Source organism: Abrus precatorius, unplaced genomic scaffold (assembly GCF_003935025.1).
Source record: "Abrus precatorius isolate BTA unplaced genomic scaffold, Abrus_2018 Scaffold9, whole genome shotgun sequence".
NCBI lineage: Eukaryota > Viridiplantae > Streptophyta > Magnoliopsida > Fabales > Fabaceae > Abrus > Abrus precatorius.
The window spans coordinates 31,809,031-31,820,389 of NW_020874439.1; the positions used below are offsets into that span (position 1 = coordinate 31,809,031).

Consider the following 11,359-nt stretch of genomic DNA (forward strand, 5'->3'; position numbering starts at 1 on the left):
ATTTTGATTAAGACTAATTAAAAATATAAATAAAAATATTTGATAAGAGGAGAAACTTATTTTTAATTAAGAAACAAATTCACTTCAAATTAACTAACTAATAATTTCCTTATTTATTTTTATGAAAATAAAATATTAATATTAATTTTTTTGGGGCCTACAACAAGTACTTTAGGCTAAGCCCGGTCCTTCGTATGAATTCTTATAAAATCATCTCAATGATATGAATATTTCTCACCTTGAAAATTAAAGCAAACAAGTAACATCATAATTACTGTAAAATAGAAAAATAGTTAATGTTATTTAGAAGAAAGCAAAACTTCATCATATGCAATACATGAAGCTCTGATATTTTTAAAATACATATAAAATACACGGTTTAGTGCATTTCATACGACTATACGAGGAATGAACTACCTAACAAATATTTAAAGTTACAAAGCAAAATGTAGTAATGGAGAAATACAAGAAAAAACAGAGTCTAATAGCCAAGAGGGGCACTCAAAGAAGCCCTAGCTTCTAATACTTGTGACTCTTGTTGAATTATACTCTCCAAAATAGCTTCAGAAGATGCCACTTGATGCTTAAGATCCTTCACATGCTGAGTCAAAATGCGTTTTGAGTCCAATAATTTCTGCAATGCATCTTCAGATGCTTGTAAACTAGGAAACAAGGCACGTCTTTCAACACCATCTAACCAATTCTTATCAAAACTAAAACTTCTCATGTCTTGCATTAACTCCATAAAGTTAGAGTGCTTTGACCCTAACACTTCCAAAACACTGTGTGTTTGGAGGAATTTCAGTAGCTCAGCCAGGCAAGTGTAGGCATAACCCTTGTATTTGTTACTAAATGCATTGTCTTTTAAACGAAGAGAAGTATGCTTTGCCAAAAATTCAGTCAACTGAGTCATGTTCTCAGAAGCCAAATACTTGTTGGAGACCAGTTGCTCAAGTTCACTTTTGAGAGAAGCAAAACTCACATCATCCATGGTTTGAGAAGGGCTCCCTAAAAGTTAATCAAAGACTAATTAAGCATGACCACAAAAAATATACTTAAATGTTTTTAGTTTTTATAAACATGATGAAATTTAATTCTAGTGTTTTAGAAAAAATTGTTGGTTTTGATTTTCATAATTTTAATTTTTATAAAAATGATCCTTTCCGTCACTACATTATGATAAGGCATATTTCTAATCATTTCATATGAACAACTATTCTGAGTAGCAAGTGATATAATATACTTAAATGCATGACACATTAAGTGTCCAAGACTATTTTTAAAAGTTTTTAAAATTTATGAGACTAAAATCAACTTTTTTTTTAAGAGACTAAGCTAAATTTAACCATATTTACAGATACTAAAACTATACTTTCTATAAAAAAAATTAGCAAAATAAAAGGGGCAAAAGTACCTTCAAATGGCACTGAAAGAGACTTGCATACAACATTGGAAGGGATGCCAGGGAAGGGATTAGAATCTGGAACTCTTATGCCATCATTGTTAAGAAACAGTTCCTCAACCATTGAGCTTACTTTCATGGAAGCATCACCGTTCAAAGAAACTAAACGAAAAGTGGGTTGGGGGGGGGGGGGGAGAAAGAGTTCAAAATCAAAGCACAAATGTTATAACATAAAAAAAGAAAGTGGATGCATGAGGGAAGACCTGGATCATGAGAGTTAGTGAGGGCATGCGCTATCTCTGAAGTTTCTTGAGCAGAGGGAGGCACAACTAAAACAGATGGTATGGCCATTTGGCCATCTCCATGTTCCTGCAAGGATTCAAATAATTAAGCAAATGTTGCATCATCTTAAAAGTTTTATCTTTACATAGTCATCCTCATTATATTCATCCTCATTTTCATTGAAATTAATGAATTAGGAACATTACAATATTACTTTTAAGCACACAAACACATTTGGAAGCTTGACTAAATATAGTAAACTTACACGTGGATATGTTTCACCCTTAGAAGCAACTGATGGACCTAGTTCTGAACGAGTCGATGATGTTATTGACTTGAAATTCGCTGATGTATTTCCTTCTTCAACATTTCTCTTAATACCCTTCACATAATCATAAAATTGTTTAAATTCAGAGCATTCTTTTACTCTTATATTGAATATAAACAGGAAAATACTTTTTGTAAAGGAGATAGTAATGGTCGTAGTGATGTGTTCCTTATTTCTGACTTCATCAGTAGCGTTGCTGTTGTATTTTTCCCTGACATAGAACCTTCTTGAGTACTTTGGTTCTCTCTGTCTTTCAAAGACTGTATACCAAAAAAAAAATGTAAATAAGTTACAATATATTTCTAAGAAAAATATTTAAGGTACTTTTCATTTCCTGTCAAGTTTTTTTAGCATCGTGTACATAGTTAGGTAGTGGCATGCCATTATTTCCTTGAGGAACTTCAAAAACAATATCAGTTTCTCCAAGGGGCTGTTGTTCTTTCATTGAGGAATGTTCTTCCATTGGTGTTTCATTGAAGAATGTTCTCCCATAGTTAGGCGATGCTACTATCACGACATTGGCTGATGTTGTTCCTACTTCAAAATTTCTCTCAACATCCTGCTTGTAAAAAAATATATATTAAGGTTTGGAGCATATTTATATTCTTATGCTGATAGAGATAAAAAGTATAACAAGGGAATGCCTCTTGTATAGGAGGAAGCAATTGTCTGGGTGATGTGTTCCCTTTTTCTGAATCCATGAATAAAGTTGTTGTAATAGTTTGCTTTGATACAAAATCCTCTTGATTACTTTGGTCCTCTATTTCTTTAAGACACTGTATTCCAAAAAAATGTGAATAAGTTGTAGTATATTCCTAAGAGGTAATCGAAATACTATTCATTTCATGTGAAGTTTTAGAGCATTATATGCATATTTAGGTGGTTACATTATTTCCTTGAGAAATTTTAAAGGTGGTATCAGTTAGTCCAATGGCCTGGTTTTGGTTCATCAAGCATGGTTCTCCTGTTGATTGTTCATCCAACAACACCTAAATGAGTGCAGAAGCATTAGTTTGAGCTATTAGTTTTCTCCAATACTAAGAATACCTCAATAGTATACTTACATCTGAATATGCTTCATGCCATTTAATTGGTGATGTTGTTGCCGATGGTATCTTTAAACTCGAATCTTCTTCAACAATTTCATGCTTTATCTCTGCAATGGATTGATTCGTATTGACTTCTGAAGAAGCCAACTCACTTTGGGATGTTGCTTGGACTTCCAGCTCACCTTCGATGTCTTCAGTGATTTTTGTAGTTTGACTTTCATTGCTAGGATCTTGGATTATTGAGTCTTTAAGATCTTGAGTAATGTCTTTTATTATTTCCCAAGAATAACAACCTTCCACAATATTTGTAACAAAATATTAAAGATTAACAACTCATTTAGAGAATAAGTCATTGGAATAAAAAACAAATATGTTCACTCGCTAGGGTAAATAAAAAACAAATACAATGTATATAATGTATACCTATGTAGGCATAGTGTAAAACTGTACGCTTCAACTGATCGGACTCTATCGTTGAAGTCAAAGAGAGATTTGGACAACTCTGCACCCAAAGAATTGTATTCTCCAATTCAATCCCCTGGCTGAGGCTGAAGATTGGTAGTTTTACAAATACCAAAAGTCTTAGCTGTGGAAACTCAACTTTTTGATCAGCTTCGCATCTGAATACTTCCTTTAACTCAGAGGCTTCTTTTATTATCAGAAGTCTTAGCTGAAGAATCTCTTTAGAAGTGGAGACAGGAAAGAGATATGTTAATTTGTTGCATTTTTCGACCACTATCACTTCTAGCTTTGGTAAAGACATTTCCTGATTTTCTGCATTCTCTTCAATGATCTGCTTTAATTCTTTACATTCTCTTATAATTAGAATCCGCAACTGTGGTAAGCATCTTGAAATAGAAGCAGTGAAGATTACTTCTAATTTCTCACATTGCACAATGATTAACTTCGTAAGGTTTTGGAGGGTAAAAGAATTCTTAGGACCTACAAAAAGATAGGTCATATGAGGCAGATCTTCCAACCTAATGTTTTCCCACCCTAGAATGATTTCGTGCCCAATTATTTCATTGAAGCAACAAATATTTTCAATTTTGGAGCCATCTACCCAGAGATCTCTCAAAGAGAGCAGATGCTTGGTCTCACTCAACTCCTGCAAAGAATAAATAAAGTCCCATAAATAAAAAAAATTCCATTAATATTTTCAAAATAACATCTAGAATTAGGACTAGTAAAAGAAGGATATCACTAATAGTTTCTTGCTAATCACATTTTTAAAATAATATCTCATTTTGAATTTTGGTTACATGGATAACACAGGCTTTTAGGTTATTTAGGAACTTATAATTTAATTTTTTTAAAATTAAGTTAGTAACACTGTTTGATAACCACAAAATGAAAAAAAAATATATAATTTTTAAAAATTAACGATTGGAAAGACCGTTGAAATAACAATTAGGACAATAATTTTATTTCATTTTTACTCTTATCCTTCATAATGAATTGTCTTTGTAATTATAATTCTTAAATGAATTTTATCTCCTCATTTAAGTTAATATTATATTTATAATACTAAAAATATTTTCTAATCCTTGAATATATTTTACCGAACCTTTCTAATTTAACTATCTACTTATTATAAAGTCATAAGTTTCCTAAGTATAAGTTTTTAGCTATTTATGTATAAAATAATTATAATGTTACAACAACAAACTCGTATCTTGGTAGGTGATCAAATCAGTTAGATGAATTAAATGATGTTACAATGTTAGCATTTATTAAGAAAGAAAATGAATCTTTAACATAATAATAATTGGATTAAAGGAAGGGTACCTTAATAGATGTGTTACTCAAAGGTGACAATGTAGTGCTATAGTTTTTCGAGCAAATTCCGATTAAACATGGCAGATCATGTAACCAGATACTTTCCAAGAGAGGAAGATCAACATTTATCTGATTATGATTCCGATGATCATCGCAACTTCCGAATATATATTCCAATTGCCTACAACTTTTCACATTGATCACTTTCAATTTTGGAAACATATAACTCAAATTACTGTCACCAATGTCTATTATTATGTGCTGTAATTCATCGCAGTCCTCAATTATCAAAGTTTCCAACATCAATGGAGCAATAGACAAGATAAATACAGATTTGATCTTTGAAAATTTTCGTAGTTTAATTTCTTTAACATTGCGCAGGATCTGTGGTTGCTTCGAAAGACATTGAGCACTTTGCCAAAGATGAAGATAATCAAAGTTTGACACCTACAATGCAATACCAAAAAGAAGTTGTCAAATCTAACAATATCTCTTTGCATGGAACTCAAGGAATTGGCAGTGTATGTAAAATTTTTATCTTATACAAGTGATAAAGATAGGATTAATTGATAAAAATTTAAAAAAGAAAGTTCTTCTGGGAAAGAATCGAATCGGGTAGGGTTAGAGATTGACTTGACTTCAAAGTTAGGGAGTTCAGAAACCTACTTCTTTTATAGTAGTTATTCTGGTACTTACTCTGACGCCAAGAAGAAGAAAGACTGAACCAGAGTAGCTGGAAAGGAGTCTCCAAAATTGTTGAACTCTTGGAATTTGGTTGTCAAATTCTAGTTCTAATATTTACTTATGGTAGAAAATATACAATACAACTATGTAGTAATTACTTATCAGTAACTGATAACATGCTGTTGTAATAAAGATAACTTTTAAGGTGGGATGTTTAATATGCATATAGGCTATAAACATAAGATACAAGTACGTAAAAGATAACACAAAGTTAAGAGGGTTACCGATGAGGTTGAACTATCTTGCAGTGGTTCATTCGAAACCAATGGAATTGTAGTACTTTTGCTACTCTTGACTTTGCGTCTGCATTTATGAGGATAACACATATGGATCCAAGGAGAAATATTGCATTTGTTGGGATTTGATTCTATTTTTTCCATGGAATCGTTTTTACAGGATGACCCTGACAAACAAATCGAACAACAACATTTTGGAAAAATATCAATTAAATTTGGCAAGCCAGAGAACTCCACCTCTTTCAGTGAGCCAAGTATGATATCCTTTGCCTCTTGATGACTTGCATGTTCATGTTGGTATTGATGAAATATGTATTTCAGCGCACCACAATCACGTGTTATGATAGTTTCTAGCAATGGAACAACTTGAGTAGAAAGAGTTGGAAGTATATATTCCAATTGGGGACACTCGCTAATATCAAGAGTTTTCAGATTAGGAAACATTGAGGCACAACTCTTGTTATCATTCTCACCATCAACAATCTCTTCCCTTATATCTTCATTTACTCTTTCATCTGCTATTATGTTTTTTAGTTTCTCACAATCATGTATGGACAGTTTCTCCAAAAGCAAGAGGCTTTGACAAGTTGACAATTGAAATAGGGAGACCAATTTTGGGCATTTGTACAATTCAATGGTCTTAAGATAGCAGAGGTTTAGCTTGCTCTTAAACACTATGCTTCTCATATTTATACAGTCCCAGATATCTAGCCTCTGTAAATTGTTTAGAAAGTCAAAGGGAAAGGGACCATTGCATAGTTCTTCGAAATTTTCCATGCGATGGAGTTTTAGCTCAATCAACTTGGAGAAGAAACTGTGTCTATGAGAATCAATATGTGTAGTGTCAACTAGACACCGCAATTGTGGACTCTCTGATAAATAAAGCTCGATTAGGTCATTCATACCTCTATCTATGGGAACAATATCAGGTATGAGATTTCTCCATTCTCCCTTGACTTCTAGTAAATGAAGAAGTTCGGATGTTTGCACCAAATGCTTGAATGTCACTTCTGAGAAAATAGCATCAATCTCCGGAAAGGCCACACATTTTGATAAGGATTCATCCCCCATTGTACGATTGTCACTCATAATGTACCTTTGGAGTGCAGGAAAGGTTATTTTCTCATGCATTGTCGAAGTATGAAACATGAGATTCATACCAACAATGTACAATTCTTCAAGTGATGAGCACCTTTCAATCACTTTAATTGAATTCAAATTTTTAACAATACCACGTCTTAACCTCAACAATCTAAGTTTCTCCAGTTTTGCAATTTCACGTGGTAATTCATCCATATGACACGAAACCAAATCAAGAGTCTCAAGATTTTGTAAGTTTTTCAGAACAGAGAAGTCCCGTAAGAGTAATCTCACAAGGATTAGAGATCGAATATTCGTCAATGATTGGAATGACTGTGGTAATGATAGAGAAACATATCTCCATGTCTTAAATGACAAATGCAAAACTCGAAGTTCTGTCATACTTTCAAAGAATGAATTTGGGGCTTCTACAGAAGCATTTTCATCTTCATCTTCATCTTCATGCATGTAGACATTCAGAATCTCAGGTTTAGAGCTATCAAACTTACACGAAAATACATCCATACTCTTCCCTTCGCATAACAAATATTTAATATTCCTCCTCCTCTCAAGCAAGAACTTCTGATTTTTGTTAGACACATTTACTGCTTGAATTTCCTCGTTAGCTATCCATAAGGCCACATCACGAACCAAGTCATGCATTTTAACACTTTGTTTCCCACCCTTCAACAACAAACAAGAATCTACAAGTTTATTCATGGCAACAACTACTTGGTTTCGAGCTTCATCATATTTGCAATCCATTTCCCCAAGAAAGCCTGCTCCAATGCCAAATCTGGTTAAAGTTTCATTAGAAAGTTCTTCATCTTCTGGAAACATAGAACATAAGAGGAATAGTTTCTTGGCTTCTTCATCCTTCAAATTATCATAACTATACCTCAAACATTTATAAACTTCAATCAAACTTTTATCAACACCATGCATAGGCACGGACTTCTGCAAGGATTTTAAAGTTGATTTCCATTCTTCCAAACGTTGTTCACCTTTTAAACTGCTAGCAATGGCTGCTATTGCAACGGGTAACCCTTTGCATTCTTTGGTAATATCACGTCCCTTATCTAACAAACGTTTAGAGGAACTATCACTTATATTAGCATGCATTTTGAACAAGGTCCATGCATCTTCCTCAGATAACACCCCCAATTGAATTATCTTTTCGCATCCCATTGATTGGCAAACCTTCATTTCACGTGTGGTTAAAACGATTCTACAACCCTTGTGATTGTCTTTCCTTGGAATCCCAATTTCATCAAAACTAATAGGATTCCACACATCATCCAATATCAAAAGAATTTTCTCTGCACCAGTTAATCTACTCCAAAGAAGCTTGAGTCTCTCTGATTCATTTTTATCTTTGAAGTCCAATCCTATAGGTGCAGCAATGTCATCTTGAATCTTTCTTATATCAGGAGTATATGACACTGTAGTATCAATGACATGATCAAATTGTTGTAACTGCTTAAGTTCCTTACCCACTTCTTTTGCCAGTGTAGTTTTACCTGTTCCCCCCATCCCTTGCAATCCAATTATAAAGTTGCTGTCATTTTTCAGTGCATCCAAAAGTTCTTCGATTTTCGACTTTCTGCTCTCAAAAGAAACGTAATCTTGAGAAGAATGATACTCAACACCTGGAAGTTTAGGAGAAATTCCAACATTGCCACTTTTCAAGAATCTTTCAGTTTCCTTCATCTTATTTGCCAGTTGCTGTGCCTTATTATATCTCCATTTGCAATCTGGACACCATCCAAAAAAACACGTCTTTTTCATCTGAGTGTCTTTAATGAGTTCGTCAGTCTCTTTTAGGCAAGAAGTGACATCTGTTCGAATATTGTTTCCCTTACTTTGTTCCTCTTTCACACTTTCTTCCAAAGCTTTCTTTTCCTTTTCAATGTCTTCAACAATGTCCGAAAAGCAGCATACGTCACGTGATTCTGCTATTACGCAATCCATCAATCTATCTAAAATTGATTTTACCAAATCAACTCCAATATTTGCCATCTAAATCAAATTCAACAGAGGACAGTTAATAAATGGCACGAAATTAATTTACAATTTCCTATAATGTCATCGGATAATGTCTATATATACCTTGATTTATATATATAAAATTAAATATTCACGTTGAAAAATTAGAAATATCATATAATTTGATGTTTAGAAGAACGTACAATTAAAAATGACATGCTTTTAAAGGGCCTTAATTTATACAAAAATATTATAAGGTATTGATTTATGCAATATGATGTGAATGCAAATTATTAATGTATTCATTTCATAATTAATAAAATATAGGATATATTCAAATAAAAATAACAAATGGCACAAAATTAATTTATAATTTCCTATAATGTATATGATTATATATATATATATATATATATATATAATTTACCTTAATTAACATTATTGTGACAATTGCCTTGATTTATATTTAGAAAATTAAATATTTACATTTAAAAAACTAGATATATCATAAAATTTAATGTTTTGAAGAAGAAAATACGATTAAAGATGACATGCTTATAAAAAGCCTTATTTTATACAAATCATGGGCCCTTTATAAAGTATAAGGTACTGAAAAATACAATAAATTAAGAAAATTTAGAGCTCAAAAAAAAAATTAACAGCAATAAAAGATTGCAATATTTATAAAAAAAAAAGACAAAATGCAATGAATTTTTAAAAAATTAATTAAAATATATTAAAATAGAATAAAAAATGTAAAAAAAAAATACAAAGAGAACAATAGAGAAAATAAAAAGAGAAAAAATTTTAAACTTCAAATAGACAATGTAATGCAATAGGTCATGGAGAAATAATTTATTTTTTCAAATAAATTAAAGGATCAAAAGATTTCATGCTAATTAAGTTAGATATAAAGAAAGTATATAATAAAATTATTTAAAATTTTATTAAAATATTTTTTTTCTTAAAACCAGGACTCAAAGGCCTAAAAAACAAAGCAACACTTAGACTAAGGATCTAAACCAGAAAGATCCCAAAGAATCTAGCCTTAACAAAGGAGTTAAAGATGAGGGAGCTGAATCAAACTACAAGACAACTCTACCTCCTCATGCTCACATTTGGCCAACCAATCAGTATATATATCCTACCAACAAGGGAAAGAAAGTTATCCTTTTAGTTTATTAATTTTATCCAATGGACTAGAATACATATCTTAAAACAAAATATGAGATCCTAAACAAGACTCCAAATTTATTTGAGAATTTAATACTATTTTGTTGATTGAATTAGATCTTGTCTTTATATATTAGAGAAATAAATAATAAAATTATCTTTATTAATACAATGGTTAAAAGTACGAGAAAATTATCAACTAAATTTTACTAAGCGAAACCTCAACAAATAGAATAAGTTATCAACATAAAATAAATAAGATAATTTAAGCCTTTTTCTATTAAAAAAAAAAATTCACTCGTTACTACGTAGTTTATGTTGGATACAATGAGTCATTCTTTCTATACAAATTACAAATGCATATGGAGTCCTAAATGGAATAAACCGCTATCAATTCTAATTAAATAAAAATAAAAAACCTTCATATCAATTCTTATAATTAATTTTTGAAAATAAAAGTAATAAAAATATTAAAATTATAAAAGTGTAATAAATATTTTTTTAATAGAAACGAAATAATTTTAAATATTTAAAATTATCGGTTGAGATTAATACTATTAAAACCGATAAAATAAAAATAAAATAAAAAATTTTGATCCATAGAGGTTTGTATCAGAAGATGGTGAGGAATTAAAAATTGAAGTGACAAACAAGACCTCAAAAAGTGGACTTAAAAATTAGAAAAATAGAAAAGTTGAAGAAATACACTCACATTGATATTTGAGTTATGCACGTTTATATATTCAAGAAATTGTCTGCAAGAATCGTTGCCAAAGGGTTTGTATTATCCTATTTCATATTATGCACTGTCCTTCTTCATCTCCTTGCATCTCAACACATTTATCTTCCTTTATATTATCCATGCACCTTTTCTTCCTTGCATCTGAACTCAAATGATAATGCATATGATTGAAAATGGAAATTAGCAGAACAAAAGGGACCCATAAAATTCTTCTTACCCCATTTTGGGGACTTTGAGCATCAATTTTGATCACTTTGTTCAAACATTATGATCCACTGTTCACCTCTTAAAATCTTGAAGGTGTGGTCTCACTTTTATATAATACTACTGTATTCGTTTGCAAATCTTGGCCACATCTTTATTATCTTTTGCAGTCTACGTCTTTTGGGAAACAAATCGTTCCCATCTAACACTTTACAGCTGCCCATCAATTCATCAACGCATGGTGCATTTATTTTATTTGGTATACAAAGCTATCATGCATTTAACGCACCTATATACCATACAACGTACCATGCATTTATCTCTCTTTTTATGGCCCAACCTATCTTTAATTAA

General features: G+C 31.5%; 1 protein-coding gene across 1 annotated transcript; it reads right to left on the reverse strand.

Moving 5' to 3' along the window:
- Positions 1-281: 281 nt before the first annotated feature.
- On the reverse strand, positions 282-8,919 carry LOC113851227. Its single transcript, XM_027481699.1, has 11 exons — positions 6,337-8,919; positions 5,809-6,297; positions 4,850-5,287; positions 3,485-4,169; positions 3,077-3,354; positions 2,900-3,001; positions 2,657-2,788; positions 1,950-2,571; positions 1,666-1,771; positions 1,415-1,564; positions 282-1,008 (listed from the first exon to the last, which is right to left on the reverse strand). Exons 1-8 carry the CDS (start codon positions 8,917-8,919, stop codon positions 2,350-2,352), a joined length of 4,929 nt encoding a protein of 1,642 aa, XP_027337500.1. The 3' UTR covers positions 282-1,008; positions 1,415-1,564; positions 1,666-1,771; positions 1,950-2,349.
- Between the last annotated feature and the right edge of the window lie 2,440 nt (positions 8,920-11,359).

Excerpts from the sequence above, each read along its gene's own strand:
- LOC113851227 (XM_027481699.1), bottom strand. The coding sequence starts at position 8,919 with ATGGCAAATATTGGAGTTGATTTGGTAAAATCAATTTTAGATAGATTG. Across the intron at positions 3,355-3,484 it reads TTTACACTATGCCTACATAG|GTTGTTATTCTTGGGAAATA; the intron begins GTATACATTATA and ends ATATTGTGGAAG. Across the intron at positions 2,789-2,899 it reads AAATTTCTCAAGGAAATAAT|TGTCTTAAAGAAATAGAGGA; the intron begins GTAACCACCTAA and ends TTTGGAATACAG.